Here is a 19,339-nt window from a genome sequence, read left to right on the forward strand (position 1 = left end):
TCTATCATTACACCAGCAGCAACATAAGAGATCTATCATTACACCAGCAGCAACGTAAGAGATCTATCATTACACCAGCAGTAACATAAGAGATCTATCATTACACCAGCAGCAACGTTAGAGATCTATCATTACACCAGCAGCAACGTTAGAGATCTATCATTACACCAGCAGCAACATAAGAGATCTATCATTACACCAGCAGTAACATAAGAGATCTATCATTACACCAGCAGCAACATAAGAGATCTATCATTACACCAGCAGTAACATAAGAGATCTATCATTACACCAGCAGCAACATAAGAGATCTATCATTACACCAGCAGCAACGTAAGAGATCTATCATTACACCAGCAGCAACGTTAGAGATCTATCATTACACCAGCAGCAACGTTAGAGATCTATCATTACACCAGCAGCAACGTAAGAGATCTATCATTACACCAGCAGCAACGTTAGAGATCTATCATTACACCAGGAGCAACGTTAGAGATCTATCATTACACCAGCAGCAACATAAGAGATCTATCATTACACCAGCAGCAACATAAGAGATCTATCATTACACCAGCAGCAACATAAGAGATCTATCATTACACCAGCAGTAACATAAGAGATCTATCATTACACCAGCAGCAACATAAGAGATCTATCATTACACCAGCAGTAACATAAGAGATCTATCATTACACCAGCAGCAACATAAGAGATCTATCATTACACCAGCAGCAACATAAGAGATCTATCATTACACCAGCAGTAACATAAGAGATCTATCATTACACCAGCAGTAACATAAGAGATCTATCATTACACCAGCAGCAACATAAGAGATCTATCATTACACCAGCAGCAACGTAAGAGATCTATCATTACACCAGCAGCAACATAACAGATCTATCATTACACCAGCAGCAACGTTAGAGATCTATCATTACACCAGCAGCAACGTTAGAGATCTATCATTACACCAGCAGCAACGTTAGAGATCTATCATTACACCAGCAGCAACGTAAGAGATCTATCATTACACCAGCAGCAACGTTAGAGATCTATCATTACACCAGCAGCAACGTTAGAGATCTATCATTACACCAGCAGCAACGTAAGAGATCTATCATTACACCAGCAGCAACGTTAGAGATCTATCATTACACCAGCAGCAACGTTAGAGATCTATCATTACACCAGCAGCAACATAAGAGATCTATCATTACACCAGCAGCAACGTTAGAGATCTATCATTACACCAGCAGCAACGTAAGAGATCTATCATTACACCAGCAGCAACATAAGAGATCTATCATTACACCAGCAGCAACGTTAGAGATCTATCATTACACCAGCAGCAACGTTAGAGATCTATCATTACACCAGCAGCAACATAAGAGATCTATCATTACACCAGCAGCAACATAAGAGATCTATCATTACACCAGCAGCAACATAAGAGATCTATCATTACACCAGCAGCAACATAAGAGATCTATCATTACACCAGCAGCAACGTTAGAGATCTATCATTACACCAGCAGCAACATAAGAGATCTATCATTACACCAGCAGCAACATAAGAGATCTATCATTACACCAGCAGCAACATAAGAGATCTATCATTACACCAGCAGCAACATAAGAGATCTATCATTACACCAGCAGCAACATAAGAGATCTATCATTACACCAGCAGCAACATAAGAGATCTATCATTACACCAGCAGCAACGTAAGAGATCTATCATTACACCAGCAGCAACGTTAGAGATCTATCATTACACCAGCAGCAACGTTAGAGATCTATCATTACACCAGCAGCAACATAAGAGATCTATCATTACACCAGCAGCAACATAAGAGATCTATCATTACACCAGCAGCAACATAAGAGATCTATCATTACACCAGCAGCAACGTTAGAGATCTATCATTACACCAGCAGTAACATAAGAGATCTATCATTACACCAGCAGTAACATAAGAGATCTATCATTACACCAGCAGCAACATAAGAGATCTATCATTACACCAGCAGTAACATAAGAGATCTATCATTACACCAGCAGCAACGTTAGAGATCTATCATTACACCAGCAGCAACGTAAGAGATCTATCATTACACCAGCAGCAACGTTAGAGATCTATCATTACACCAGCAGCAACGTTAGAGATCTATCATTACACCAGCAGCAACGTAAGAGATCTATCATTACACCAGCAGCAACGTTAGAGATCTATCATTACACCAGCAGCAACATAAGAGATCTATCATTACACCAGCAGCAACGTAAGAGATCTATCATTACACCAGCAGCAACGTTAGAGATCTATCATTACACCAGCAGCAACATAAGAGATCTATCATTACACCAGCAGCAACGTTAGAGATCTATCATTACACCAGCAGCAACGTAAGAGATCTATCATTACACCAGCAGCAACGTTAGAGATCTATCATTACACCAGCAGCAACATAAGAGATCTATCATTACACCAGCAGCAACGTTAGAGATCTATCATTACACCAGCAGCAACGTAAGAGATCTATCATTACACCAGCAGCAACGTTAGAGATCTATCATTACACCAGCAGCAACATAAGAGATCTATCATTACACCAGCAGCAACGTTAGAGATCTATCATTACACCAGCAGCAACGTTAGAGATCTATCATTACACCAGCAGCAACATAAGAGATCTATCATTACACCAGCAGCAACATAAGAGATCTATCATTACACCAGCAGCAACATAAGAGATCTATCATTACACCAGCAGCAACATAAGAGATCTATCATTACACCAGCAGCAACGTTAGAGATCTATCATTACACCAGCAGCAACATAAGAGATCTATCATTACACCAGCAGCAACATAAGAGATCTATCATTACACCAGCAGCAACATAAGAGATCTATCATTACACCAGCAGCAACATAAGAGATCTATCATTACACCAGCAGCAACATAAGAGATCTATCATTACACCAGCAGCAACATAAGAGATCTATCATTACACCAGCAGCAACGTAAGAGATCTATCATTACACCAGCAGCAACGTTAGAGATCTATCATTACACCAGCAGCAACGTTAGAGATCTATCATTACACCAGCAGCAACATAAGAGATCTATCATTACACCAGCAGTAACATAAGAGATCTATCATTACACCAGCAGCAACATAAGAGATCTATCATTACACCAGCAGTAACATAAGAGATCTATCATTACACCAGCAGCAACGTTAGAGATCTATCATTACACCAGCAGCAACGTAAGAGATCTATCATTACACCAGCAGCAACGTTAGAGATCTATCATTACACCAGCAGCAACGTTAGAGATCTATCATTACACCAGCAGCAACGTAAGAGATCTATCATTACACCAGCAGCAACGTTAGAGATCTATCATTACACCAGCAGCAACATAAGAGATCTATCATTACACCAGCAGCAACGTTAGAGATCTATCATTACACCAGCAGCAACGTTAGAGATCTATCATTACACCAGCAGCAACATTAGAGATCTATCATTACACCAGCAGTAACATAAGAGATCTATCATTACACCAGCAGCAACGTAAGAGATCTATCATTACACCAGCAGCAACATAAGAGATCTATCATTACACCAGCAGCAACATAAGAGATCTATCATTACACCAGCAGCAACATAAGAGATCTATCATTACACCAGCAGCAACATAAGAGATCTATCATTACACCAGCAGCAACGTAAGAGATCTATCATTACACCAGCAGCAACATAAGAGATCTATCATTACACCAGCAGCAACATAAGAGATCTATCATTACACCAGCAGCAACATAAGAGATCTATCATGACACCAGCAGCAACGTTAGAGATCTATCATTACACCAGCAGCAACGTTAGAGATCTATCATTACACCAGCAGCAACATAAGAGATCTATCATTACACCAGCAGCAACATAAGAGATCTATCATGACACCAGCAGCAACGTTAGAGATCTATCATTACACCAGCAGCAACGTTAGAGATCTATCATTACACCAGCAGTAACGTTAGAGATCTATCATTACACCAGCAGCAACGTTAGAGATCTATCATTACACCAGCAGCAACGATAGAGATCTATCATTACACCAGCAGCAACATTAGAGATCTATCATTACACCAGCAGCAACGTTAGAGATCTATCATTACACCAGCAGTAACGATAGAGATCTATCATTACACCAGCAGTAACGATAGAGATCTATCATTACACCAGCAGCAACATTAGAGATCTATCATTACACCAGCAGCAACATAACAGATCTATCATTACACCAGCAGCAACATAAGAGATCTATCATTACACCAGCAGCAACGTTAGAGATCTATCATTACACCAGCAGCAACATAAGAGATCTATCATTACACCAGCAGCAACGTTAGAGATCTATCATTACACCAGCAGTAACATAAGAGATCTATCATTACACCAGCAGCAACATAAGAGATCTATCATTACACCAGCAGCAACATAAGAGATCTATCATTACACCAGCAGCAACGTTAGAGATCTATCATTACACCAGCAGTAACATAAGAGATCTATCATTACACCAGCAGCAACGTTAGAGATCTATCATTACACCAGCAGCAACGTTAGAGATCTATCATTACACCAGCAGCAACATTAGAGATCTATCATTACACCAGCAGCAACGTTAGAGATCTATCATTACACCAGCAGCAACATAAGAGATCTATCATTACACCAGCAGCAACATAAGAGATCTATCATTACACCAGCAGCAACGTAAGAGATCTATCATTACACCAGCAGCGACGTTAGAGATCTATCATTACACCAGCAGCAACGTAAGAGATCTATCATTACACCAGCAGCGACGTAAGAGATCTATCATTACACCAGCAGCGACGTTAGAGATCTATCATTACACCAGCAGCAACGTAAGAGATCTATCATTACACCAGCAGCGACGTAAGAGATCTATCATTACACCAGCAGCAACATAAGAGATCTATCATTACACCAGCAGCAACATAACAGATCTATCATTACACCAGCAGCAACGTTAGAGATCTATCATTACACCAGCAGCAACATAAGAGATCTATCATTACACCAGCAGCAACATAAGAGATCTATCATTACACCAGCAGCAACATAAGAGATCTATCATTACACCAGCAGCAACATAAGAGATCTATCATTACACCAGCAGCAACATAACAGATCTATCATTACACCAGCAGCAACATAAGAGATCTATCATTACACCAGCAGCAACATAAGAGATCTATCATTACACCAGCAGCAACGATAGAGATCTATCATTACACCAGCAGCAACGTAAGAGATCTATCATTACACCAGCAGCAACATAAGAGATCTATCATTACACCAGCAGCGACGTTAGAGATCTATCATTACACCAGCAGCAACGTAAGAGATCTATCATTACACCAGCAGCGACGTTAGAGATCTATCATTACACCAGCAGCAACGTAAGAGATCTATCATTACACCAGCAGCGACGTTAGAGATCTATCATTACACCAGCAGCAACGTAAGAGATCTATCATTACACCAGCAGCGACGTTAGAGATCTATCATTACACCAGCAGCAACGTTAGAGATCTATCATTACACCAGCAGCAACGTTAGAGATCTATCATTACACCAGCAGCAACGTTAGAGATCTATCATTACACCAGCAGCAACATAAGAGATCTATCATTACACCAGCAGCAACATAAGAGATCTATCATTACACCAGCAGTAACATAAGAGATCTATCATTACACCAGCAGCAACATAAGAGATCTATCATTACACCAGCAGCGACGTTAGAGATCTATCATTACACCAGCAGCAACATAAGAGATCTATCATTACACCAGCAGCAACATAAGAGATCTATCATTACACCAGCAGCAACGTTAGAGATCTATCATTACACCAGCAGCAACGTTAGAGATCTATCATTACACCAGCAGCAACATAAGAGATCTATCATTACACCAGCAGCAACGTAAGAGATCTATCATTACACCAGCAGTAACATAAGAGATCTATCATTACACCAGCAGCAACGTTAGAGATCTATCATTACACCAGCAGCAACGTTAGAGATCTATCATTACACCAGCAGCAACATAAGAGATCTATCATTACACCAGCAGTAACATAAGAGATCTATCATTACACCAGCAGCAACATAAGAGATCTATCATTACACCAGCAGTAACATAAGAGATCTATCATTACACCAGCAGCAACATAAGAGATCTATCATTACACCAGCAGCAACGTAAGAGATCTATCATTACACCAGCAGCAACGTTAGAGATCTATCATTACACCAGCAGCAACGTTAGAGATCTATCATTACACCAGCAGCAACGTAAGAGATCTATCATTACACCAGCAGCAACGTTAGAGATCTATCATTACACCAGCAGCAACGTTAGAGATCTATCATTACACCAGCAGCAACATAAGAGATCTATCATTACACCAGCAGCAACATAAGAGATCTATCATTACACCAGCAGCAACATAAGAGATCTATCATTACACCAGCAGTAACATAAGAGATCTATCATTACACCAGCAGCAACATAAGAGATCTATCATTACACCAGCAGTAACATAAGAGATCTATCATTACACCAGCAGCAACATAAGAGATCTATCATTACACCAGCAGCAACGTTAGAGATCTATCATTACACCAGCAGCAACATAAGAGATCTATCATTACACCAGCAGTAACATAAGAGATCTATCATTACACCAGCAGTAACATAAGAGATCTATCATTACACCAGCAGCAACATAAGAGATCTATCATTACACCAGCAGCAACGTAAGAGATCTATCATTACACCAGCAGCAACATAACAGATCTATCATTACACCAGCAGCAACGTTAGAGATCTATCATTACACCAGCAGCAACGTTAGAGATCTATCATTACACCAGCAGCAACGTTAGAGATCTATCATTACACCAGCAGCAACGTAAGAGATCTATCATTACACCAGCAGCAACGTTAGAGATCTATCATTACACCAGCAGCAACGTTAGAGATCTATCATTACACCAGCAGCAACGTAAGAGATCTATCATTACACCAGCAGCAACGTTAGAGATCTATCATTACACCAGCAGCAACGTTAGAGATCTATCATTACACCAGCAGCAACATAAGAGATCTATCATTACACCAGCAGCAACGTTAGAGATCTATCATTACACCAGCAGCAACGTAAGAGATCTATCATTACACCAGCAGCAACATAAGAGATCTATCATTACACCAGCAGCAACGTTAGAGATCTATCATTACACCAGCAGCAACGTTAGAGATCTATCATTACACCAGCAGCAACATAAGAGATCTATCATTACACCAGCAGCAACATAAGAGATCTATCATTACACCAGCAGCAACATAAGAGATCTATCATTACACCAGCAGCAACGTTAGAGATCTATCATTACACCAGCAGCAACATAAGAGATCTATCATTACACCAGCAGCAACATAAGAGATCTATCATTACACCAGCAGCAACATAAGAGATCTATCATTACACCAGCAGCAACATAAGAGATCTATCATTACACCAGCAGCAACGTTAGAGATCTATCATTACACCAGCAGCAACATAAGAGATCTATCATTACACCAGCAGCAACATAAGAGATCTATCATTACACCAGCAGCAACATAAGAGATCTATCATTACACCAGCAGCAACATAAGAGATCTATCATTACACCAGCAGCAACATAAGAGATCTATCATTACACCAGCAGCAACATAAGAGATCTATCATTACACCAGCAGCAACGTAAGAGATCTATCATTACACCAGCAGCAACGTTAGAGATCTATCATTACACCAGCAGCAACGTTAGAGATCTATCATTACACCAGCAGCAACATAAGAGATCTATCATTACACCAGCAGCAACATAAGAGATCTATCATTACACCAGCAGCAACATAAGAGATCTATCATTACACCAGCAGCAACGTTAGAGATCTATCATTACACCAGCAGCAACGTAAGAGATCTATCATTACACCAGCAGTAACATAAGAGATCTATCATTACACCAGCAGCAACATAAGAGATCTATCATTACACCAGCAGTAACATAAGAGATCTATCATTACACCAGCAGCAACGTTAGAGATCTATCATTACACCAGCAGCAACGTAAGAGATCTATCATTACACCAGCAGCAACGTTAGAGATCTATCATTACACCAGCAGCAACGTTAGAGATCTATCATTACACCAGCAGCAACGTAAGAGATCTATCATTACACCAGCAGCAACGTTAGAGATCTATCATTACACCAGCAGCAACATAAGAGATCTATCATTACACCAGCAGCAACGTAAGAGATCTATCATTACACCAGCAGCAACGTTAGAGATCTATCATTACACCAGCAGCAACATAAGAGATCTATCATTACACCAGCAGCAACGTTAGAGATCTATCATTACACCAGCAGCAACGTAAGAGATCTATCATTACACCAGCAGCAACGTTAGAGATCTATCATTACACCAGCAGCAACATAAGAGATCTATCATTACACCAGCAGCAACGTTAGAGATCTATCATTACACCAGCAGCAACGTAAGAGATCTATCATTACACCAGCAGCAACGTTAGAGATCTATCATTACACCAGCAGCAACATAAGAGATCTATCATTACACCAGCAGCAACGTTAGAGATCTATCATTACACCAGCAGCAACGTTAGAGATCTATCATTACACCAGCAGCAACATAAGAGATCTATCATTACACCAGCAGCAACATAAGAGATCTATCATTACACCAGCAGCAACATAAGAGATCTATCATTACACCAGCAGCAACATAAGAGATCTATCATTACACCAGCAGCAACGTTAGAGATCTATCATTACACCAGCAGCAACATAAGAGATCTATCATTACACCAGCAGCAACATAAGAGATCTATCATTACACCAGCAGCAACATAAGAGATCTATCATTACACCAGCAGCAACATAAGAGATCTATCATTACACCAGCAGCAACATAAGAGATCTATCATTACACCAGCAGCAACATAAGAGATCTATCATTACACCAGCAGCAACGTAAGAGATCTATCATTACACCAGCAGCAACGTTAGAGATCTATCATTACACCAGCAGCAACGTTAGAGATCTATCATTACACCAGCAGCAACATAAGAGATCTATCATTACACCAGCAGCAACATAAGAGATCTATCATTACACCAGCAGCAACATAAGAGATCTATCATTACACCAGCAGCAACGTTAGAGATCTATCATTACACCAGCAGTAACATAAGAGATCTATCATTACACCAGCAGTAACATAAGAGATCTATCATTACACCAGCAGCAACATAAGAGATCTATCATTACACCAGCAGTAACATAAGAGATCTATCATTACACCAGCAGCAACGTTAGAGATCTATCATTACACCAGCAGCAACGTAAGAGATCTATCATTACACCAGCAGCAACGTTAGAGATCTATCATTACACCAGCAGCAACGTTAGAGATCTATCATTACACCAGCAGCAACGTAAGAGATCTATCATTACACCAGCAGCAACGTTAGAGATCTATCATTACACCAGCAGCAACATAAGAGATCTATCATTACACCAGCAGCAACGTTAGAGATCTATCATTACACCAGCAGCAACGTTAGAGATCTATCATTACACCAGCAGCAACATAAGAGATCTATCATTACACCAGCAGCAACGTTAGAGATCTATCATTACACCAGCAGCAACGTTAGAGATCTATCATTACACCAGCAGCAACGTAAGAGATCTATCATTACACCAGCAGCAACATTAGAGATCTATCATTACACCAGCAGCAACGTAAGAGATCTATCATTACACCAGCAGCAACATAAGAGATCTATCATTACACCAGCAGCAACGTTAGAGATCTATCATTACACCAGCAGCAACGTTAGAGATCTATCATTACACCAGCAGCAACGTTAGAGATCTATCATTACACCAGCAGCAACGTAAGAGATCTATCATTACACCAGCAGCAACATAAGAGATCTATCATTACACCAGCAGCAACGTTAGAGATCTATCATTACACCAGCAGCAACGTAAGAGATCTATCATTACACCAGCAGCAACATAAGAGATCTATCATTACACCAGCAGCAACGTTAGAGATCTATCATTACACCAGCAGCAACGTAAGAGATCTATCATTACACCAGCAGCAACGTAAGAGATCTATCATTACACCAGCAGCAACATAAGAGATCTATCATTACACCAGCAGCAACGTTAGAGATCTATCATTACACCAGCAGCAACGTAAGAGATCTATCATTACACCAGCAGCAACATAAGAGATCTATCATTACACCAGCAGCAACGATAGAGATCTATCATTACACCAGCAGCAACATAAGAGATCTATCATTACACCAGCAGCAACATAAGAGATCTATCATTACACCAGCAGCAACATTAGAGATCTATCATTACACCAGCAGCAACATAAGAGATCTATCATTACACCAGCAGCAACGTTAGAGATCTATCATTACACCAGCAGCAACATAAGAGATCTATCATTACACCAGCAGCAACGTTAGAGATCTATCATTACACCAGCAGCAACATAAGAGATCTATCATTACACCAGCAGCAACGTTAGAGATCTATCATTACACCAGCAGCAACGTTAGAGATCTATCATTACACCAGCAGCAACATAAGAGATCTATCATTACACCAGCAGCAACATAAGAGATCTATCATTACACCAGCAGCAACATAAGAGATCTATCATTACACCAGCAGCAACGTTAGAGATCTATCATTACACCAGCAGCAACATAAGAGATCTATCATTACACCAGCAGCAACGTTAGAGATCTATCATTACACCAGCAGCAACGTTAGAGATCTATCATTACACCAGCAGCAACATAAGAGATCTATCATTACACCAGCAGCAACGTTAGAGATCTATCATTACACCAGCAGCAACGTAAGAGATCTATTATTACACCAGCAGCAACATAAGAGATCTATCATTACACCAGCAGCAACATAAGAGATCTATCATTACACCAGCAGCAACGTTAGAGATCTATCATTACACCAGCAGCAACGTAAGAGATCTATTATTACACCAGCAGCAACATAAGAGATCTATCATTACACCAGCAGCAACATAAGAGATCTATCATTACACCAGCAGCAACATAAGAGATCTATCATTACACCAGCAGCAACATAAGAGATCTATCATTACACCAGCAGCAACATAAGAGATCTATTATTACACCAGCAGCAACATAAGAGATCTATCATTACACCAGCAGCAACGTTAGAGATCTATCATTACACCAGCAGCAACGTAAGAGATCTATTATTACACCAGCAGCAACATAAGAGATCTATCATTACACCAGCAGCAACATAAGAGATCTATTATTACACCAGCAGCAACATAAGAGATCTATCATTACACCAGCAGCAACGTTAGAGATCTATCATTACACCAGCAGCAACGTAAGAGATCTATTATTACACCAGCAGCAACATAAGAGATCTATCATTACACCAGCAGCAACATAAGAGATCTATCATTACACCAGCAGCAACATAAGAGATCTATCATTACACCAGCAGCAACATAAGAGATCTATTATTACACCAGCAGCAACATAAGAGATCTATCATTACACCAGCAGCAACATAAGAGATCTATCATTACACCAGCAGCAACGTTAGAGATCTATCATTACACCAGCAGCAACATAAGAGATCTATCATTACACCAGCAGCAACGTTAGAGATCTATCATTACACCAGCAGCAACATAAGAGATCTATCATTACACCAGCAGCAACATAAGAGATCTATCATTACACCAGCAGCAACGTTAGAGATCTATCATTACACCAGCAGCAACATAAGAGATCTATCATTACACCAGCAGCAACGTTAGAGATCTATCATTACACCAGCAGCAACGTTAGAGATCTATCATTACACCAGCAGCAACATAAGAGATCTATCATTACACCAGCAGCAACGTTAGAGATCTATCATTACACCAGCAGCAACGTAAGAGATCTATTATTACACCAGCAGCAACATAAGAGATCTATCATTACACCAGCAGCAACATAAGAGATCTATCATTACACCAGCAGCAACATAAGAGATCTATCATTACACCAGCAGCAACATAAGAGATCTATCATTACACCAGCAGCAACATAAGAGAAAAAAGAAAAAAACAAGAAAACAAACAAAAGATCATATTTTGTGTCATTACTCCTCAGATCTTGTCCTAACATGGTATAAAGAGAATGTTTCAAGATGTTTCACTGAATTGACCTTAAATCCAAGGTTTTTTTAACGTAAAAAGACATGTTTGTTAAAAGACGACGTCAAGGTCATGGTAACTAAACCATCTTCAGGAAGATCCTCGACAAAGAGCTTTTAATCTCAATGGGTTTTCAAAGGAGACGACAAGAGCACGAGCTTTTTTCAAAATAAAAGACTGACGTGAACTAAAATAACAAAAGATTCAATGTTGTCTCCTTTAAATCAGCCGTAAGATTATGACCAGGCAGGTTTACTGGACGACTCTGCATACGTCAGACATGAATAGTAGAAACAGAATCATTGATGTGTTGAAAACCTTTCACAAGGTAAAGAACAACAGGAAGTGATGATTTAATTCTTGTTGTGAGACGACACACAAAATAAGAAACGCTTCATCTGAGAATAATAAATAATATAATAAGACATTAAAGAGATTTTTAAAAGTTTACCAATAAAAAATGTCTAAACGTCTAATAATAAATAAGAACATAGCAAAGTTTTAAAATGTCTGTATTTAAATGTTAAATATATATATATGTGTATTTCACTATCACTACAAGTCCCATGATGCACTAGTAAAACTTCCTGATCCAACACTAGAAATAAGAGTGTAAACAGGAAGTGAACGTTGACATCTTGAATCCTTGAGTCTTGTTTTACAAACAAACCTCGCAGCAGCTTCTTCACTGTGATCCTTCAAAATAAAAGCTGCATTATTTCCAGAAGTTGATGTTGAAGTCAGAACCAGCTGTGACTCGTTCTCTCCGGCGCTGGCGTGTCACGGCTCTTGAGCAAGGCAGTGTTGGTGCGTCAGGACTGACGCCACATTCCTGCCCGGAGACGGGTCTCCAAGGAGCGACCGGGGTCCTGGTCCTGGTCCGGCCCCGGCGAGCCTCACAAGGAGAAGAGTGTCTTTGTTGAAGTGAGCCAATGACAGCAATGTTTGGCTGCGAGTGCGAATCCCTGGAGCTGCTCTTCGTTTCCTTTTACAGAAATGTTCAGACGCAGCAGAGAGAAAAAAAGTGTTGAAGTCTTTCCTTTCCTGGACTCGACTGTTTCCACTCAGTGTTCAGACGTTAAACAAGTGTCAGGAGTTTGATCTTCTGCTGCCTCAGAGTCTGTTCACGTCGTCTGCACCTTCATGATCCTGGTGATCAGGATTATTGTGATCCTGGTGATCAGGGTTATTGTGATCCTGGTGATCAGGATTATTGTGATCCTGGTGATCAGGATTATTGTGATCCTGGTGATCAGGATTATTGTGATCCTAGTGATCAGGATCCTGGTGATCAGGATTATTGTGATCCTGGTGATCAGGATTATTGTGATCCTGGTGATCAGGATCCTGGTGATCCTGGTGATCAGGATCCTGGTGATCCTGGTGATCAGGATTATTGTGATCCTGGTGATCAGGATTATTGTGATCCTGGTGATCAGGATTATTGTGATCCTGGTGATCAGGATCCTGGTGATCCTGGTGATCAGGATCCTGGTGATCCTGGTGATCAGGATTATTGTGATCCTGGTGATCAGGATTATTGTGATCCTGGTGATCAGGATCCTGGTGATCCTGGTGATCAGGATTATTGTGATCCTGGTGATCAGGATTATTGTGATCCTGGTGATCAGGATCCTGGTGATCCTGGTGATCAGGATTATTGTGATCCTGGTGATCAGGATTATTGTGATCCTGGTGATCTATTCCTGGTGATCATGATTCTCGTGATTCTTTTGATCGTTATCCTGGTGATCATGATTCTTTTTATTGTGATCCTCGTGATCTTGATTCTCGTGATCAACATATCTTTGCTGGATGCTGGACCTGGATCATGTCAAAGTTCAAACATGATGATGTCAAAGTTCAAACATGATGATGTCAAAGTTCAAACAGGATGATGTCAAAGTTCAAACAGGATGATGTCAAAGTTCAAACAGGATGATGTCAAAGTTCAAACAGGATGATGTCAAAGTTCAAACAGGATGATGTCAAAGTTCAAACATGATGATGTCAAAGTTCAAACAGGATGATGTCAAAGTTCAAACACGATGATGTCAAAGTTCAAACACGATGATGTCAAAGTTCAAACACGATGATGTCAAAGTTCAAACACGATGATGTCAAAGTTCAAACAGGATCATGTCAAAGTTCAAACACGATGATGTCAAAGTTCAAACACGATGATGTCAAAGTTCAAACACGTATGTTTCTGTTGATTCTCAGGCTGCAGGAAACGCGGTGAAAAGAGCTTCAGATAATCTGGTGAAAGCAGCTCAGAAGGCAGCGTTCGACGCGCAGGACGACCAGGCCGTGGTGGTGAAGAGCAAGATGGTGGGAGGCATCGCTCAGGTGAGTCACGTGACCTCGTCTGTCAATCAAGTCTGTCACTGTAGAAACATATCTTCACGTTTCAGAAATAATAGTTCAAAGATTAACGAAATAATTATAAAATCTTGATCAATATTTGATATATATATATATACATCTTCATCATCATCTTCATCTTCATCTTCATCTTCATCTTCTTCATCTTCTTCATCATCTTCATCATCTTTATCATCTTTATCATCATCATCTTCATCTTCTTCATCTTCTTCATCATCTTCATCATCTTCATCATCTTTATCATCTTCATCATCTTCATCTTCTTCATCTTCTTCATCTTCTTTATCATCTTCATCTTCATCTTTATCATCATCTTCATCATCATCTTCATCTTCATCGTCAACATAATCATCTTTATCACCATCATCTTCATCATCTTCATCATCATCATCATCTTCATCTTCATCATCACCATCATCTTCATCATCTTCATCTTCATCTTCTTCATCATCTTCATCATCATCTTTATCATCATCTTCATCATCTTCATCTTCATCATCATCTTTATCATCATCATCATCTTCATCATCATCTTTATCATCTTCATCATCATCTTTATCATCATCATCTTCATCTTTATCATCATCATCATCTTCATCACCATCATCATCATCATCTTCATCATCTTCATCATCATCTTTATCATCATCTTCATCTTCATCTTTATCATCATCATCTTCATCTTTATCATCATCATCTTCATCATCATCATCATCATCATCTTCATCTTAATCGTCAACATAATCATCTTTATCATCATTATCATCATCTTCATCATCTTCATCCTCATCTTCATCATCATCATCATCTTCATCATCTTCATCATCATCATCATCATCGTCTTCATCATCATCATCATCTTCATCATCATCTTTATCATCATCTTCATCTTCATCTTTATCATCATCATCTTCATCTTCATCTTCATCTTTATCATCATCATCTTCATCATCATCATCATCTTCATCTTCATCATCATCATCATCTTCATCTTCATCTTCTCAGATCATCGCGGCTCAAGAAGAAATGCTGCGTAAGGAGCGTGAACTGGACGAGGCTCGTAAGAAACTGGCTACGATCCGACAGCAACAGTACAAGTTCCTGCCCTCGGAGCTGATGAGGGAGGACAGTCAGGACCAGTGAGACCAGGACGTCAGGACCAGTGAGACCAGGATGTCAGGACCAGTGAGACCAGGACGTCAGGACCAGTGAGACCAGGACGGACGTCAGGACGTCACGCGTCTGTATTTAATTGTCAGATCAGGGATTAAGAATAATCCATAAATCTTTCCTTCTCTTCTTCTTTTATACTCTTTTGTATCGTCTTCGTGCCTTCAGTCTATGCAAACATATCCTGGTCACATGACCATATCCTGGTCACATGACCATATCCTGGTCACATGACCAACTATTGCGATCGTGAACAATCAAGAGTATTTTTTTAAAAGATGTTGTTTTTTACCATCACATGAGATTAGACGCCGTAAGCCATATATTTAACTTCTTCTTCTTCTCCTGCACAACATGGTCACGTTCTCTGGTCTCGACTCGTGATGTCTGCCGGCGTCACATGACTTGTTACAACACGCGTGATCCAAACGTGATCAAAATATTCTTTCACTTCTGAAAATCATGGAAATGACAATAAACAGTTTTCCTGCAAACGTCTGATTGTTTTCGTTGATGTTCAAACATTTGAGTTCGAAGGAGTTGATAAAAGAAGTGAAAACTATTGGAAAAAAGAAAAAATTGTGAGAAAAAACAATGTTGGAAAAAACTTTGAAAAAAAAACTGTGAAAAAATGGTGAAAAGAAAAAACTGTAAATATTGGAAACAAAATGGTTTAAAAAAAAAGAGTAAAATCCAGAGAATGAATTGTTGAAAAATGGAAAAAGAACAAAGATAAAAGTGTTTTGTTGACTCTTGTAACATCTTGACGACTTAAACCTCCAGATGTTGACAAAATTACTTTATTCTCCAACATTAGGTTGATTGACAGATGTGATTTCTCTGCCTTTCTCACACACACCCTCACACACATACACACACACACAGATATATATATACAGTATATATATATACACACACACACACAATTCAATTCAATTTTATTTCAAGTGTCTTATCATAACAAAGTTATCTCAAGACACTATACAGTTGAAATAAGACTACAGTTGATTAAGGAAAAATAGATCCAGCAATTCAACAAAGAGCAAGAAACAAAACACTGTACAGTGAGCTATGGAGAGGAAAAACTTCCTTTTAGAAGCAGAAACCTGGAGCGGAACCAGACTCATTGTTGACGGCCTGCCGCTTTGACCGGCTGGGAGGAAGGATGGGGGGGTAGACAGATGGATAAGGAGAGGAGTGAGGGAGGATATAGTGAGAAAAAAAAAGAGGAGAGTGTAGGAGGGTCCATGGAGGTGCTGGAGAGAACTCGGGATCTGATGACGTGGTGAAGATCCTGGATCAGCAGCAGCTCTGGAGGTCCTGGGGCTCCTGAGAGAAATAAAAAGGTGTTTAAACTGCACAGGTGATGAATGTAATGCAGAAAAGAAGGATATACAGAGCTGGTGTCTAAAACTCCTCCAGCATTCTCAGCCTATAGCAGCTAAAGATAAACAGTTAAGTTAGTTATAGCAGCTAAGATAAACAGTTAAGTTAGTTATAGCAGCTAAAGATAAACAGTTAAGTTTGTTATAGCAGCTAAGATAAACAGTTAAGTTAGTTATAGCAGCTAAGATAAACAGTTAAGTTAGTTATAGCAGCTAAAGATAAACAGTTAAGTTTGTTATAGCAGCTAAGATAAACAGTTAAGTTAGTTATAGCAGCTAAAGATAAACAGTTAAGTTTGTTATAGCAGCTAAGATAAACAGTTAAGTTAGTTATAGCAGCTAAGATAAACAGTTAAGTTAGTTATAGCAGCTAAAGATAAACAGTTAAGTTTGTTATAGCAGCTAAGATAAACAGTTAAGTTAGTTATAGCAGCTAAGATAAACAGTTAAGTTAGTTATAGCAGCTAAAGATAAACAGTTAAGTTTGTTATAGCAGCTAAGATAAACAGTTAAGTTAGTTATAGCAGCTAAGATAAACAGTTAAGTTAGTTATAGCAGCTAAAGATAAACAGTTAAGTTTGTTATAGCAGCTAAGATAAACAGTTAAGTTAGTTATAGCAGCTAAGATAAACAGTTAAGTTAGTTATAGCAGCTAAGATAAACAGTTAAGTTAGTTATAGCAGCTAAGATAAACAGTTAAGTTAGTTATAGCAGCTAAGATAAACAGTTAAGTTAGTTATAGCAGCTAAGATAAACAGTTAAGTTAGTTATAGCAGCTAAAGATAAACAGTTAAGTTAGTTATAGCAGCTAAGATAAACAGTTAAGTTAGTTATAGCAGCTAAGATAAACAGTTAAGTTAGTTATAGCAGCTAAGATAAACAGTTAAGTTAGTTATAGCAGCTAAGATAAACAGTTAGGTTAGTTATAGCAGCTAAAGATAAACAGTTAAGTTAGTTATAGCAGCTAAAGATAAACAGTTAAGTTAGTTATAGCAGCTAAACATAAACAGTTAAGTTAGTTATAGCAGCTAAGATAAACAGTTAAGTTAGTTATAGCAGCTAAAGATAAACAGTTAAGTTAGTTATAGCAGCTAAAGATAAACAGTTAAGTTAGTTATAGCAGCTAAGATAAACAGTTAAGTTAGTTATAGCAGCTAAAGATAAACAGTTAAGTTTGTTATAGCAGCTAAGATAAACAGTTAAGTTAGTTATAGCAGCTAAGATAAACAGTTAAGTTAGTTATAGCAGCTAAAGATAAACAGTTAAGTTTGTTATAGCAGCTAAGATAAACAGTTAAGTTAGTTATAGCAGCTAAAGATAAACAGTTAAGTTTGTTATAGCAGCTAAGATAAACAGTTAAGTTAGTTATAGCAGCTAAGATAAACAGTTAAGTTAGTTATAGCAGCTAAAGATAAACAGTTAAGTTTGTTATAGCAGCTAAGATAAACAGTTAAGTTAGTTATAGCAGCTAAGATAAACAGTTAAGTTAGTTATAGCAGCTAAAGATAAACAGTTAAGTTTGTTATAGCAGCTAAGATAAACAGTTAAGTTAGTTATAGCAGCTAAGATAAACAGTTAAGTTAGTTATAGCAGCTAAAGATAAACAGTTAAGTTTGTTATAGCAGCTAAGATAAACAGTTAAGTTAGTTATAGCAGCTAAGATAAACAGTTAAGTTAGTTATAGCAGCTAAGATAAACAGTTAAGTTAGTTATAGCAGCTAAGATAAACAGTTAAGTTAGTTATAGCAGCTAAGATAAACAGTTAAGTTAGTTATAGCAGCTAAGATAAACAGTTAAGTTAGTTATAGCAGCTAAAGATAAACAGTTAAGTTAGTTATAGCAGCTAAGATAAACAGTTAAGTTAGTTATAGCAGCTAAGATAAACAGTTAAGTTAGTTATAGCAGCTAAGATAAACAGTTAAGTTAGTTATAGCAGCTAAGATAAACAGTTAAGTTAGT

The 19,339-nt window shown here is 38.7% G+C and overlaps 1 protein-coding gene across 2 annotated transcripts in view; it reads left to right on the forward strand.

Annotated features, from left to right (window-relative positions):
* The window catches only part of tln1 (talin 1), a 121,177-nt gene extending 104,688 nt beyond the window's left edge, over positions 1-16,489 (forward strand). For both annotated transcript variants that reach the window (XM_087790440.1, XM_087790441.1), the window contains 2 exons: positions 14,664-14,789; positions 15,831-16,489. In XM_087790440.1, the coding sequence (XP_087646566.1) occupies positions 14,664-14,789; positions 15,831-15,968 (264 nt within the window). In that variant the 3' untranslated portion in view covers positions 15,969-16,489. The remainder of the gene's footprint in view (positions 1-14,663; positions 14,790-15,830) is intronic.
* Positions 16,490-19,339: the final 2,850 nt, after the last annotated feature.

Source organism: Callionymus lyra, chromosome 5 (assembly GCF_982586985.1).
Source record: "Callionymus lyra chromosome 5, fCalLyr1.hap1.1, whole genome shotgun sequence".
Lineage (NCBI taxonomy): Eukaryota > Metazoa > Chordata > Actinopteri > Syngnathiformes > Callionymidae > Callionymus > Callionymus lyra.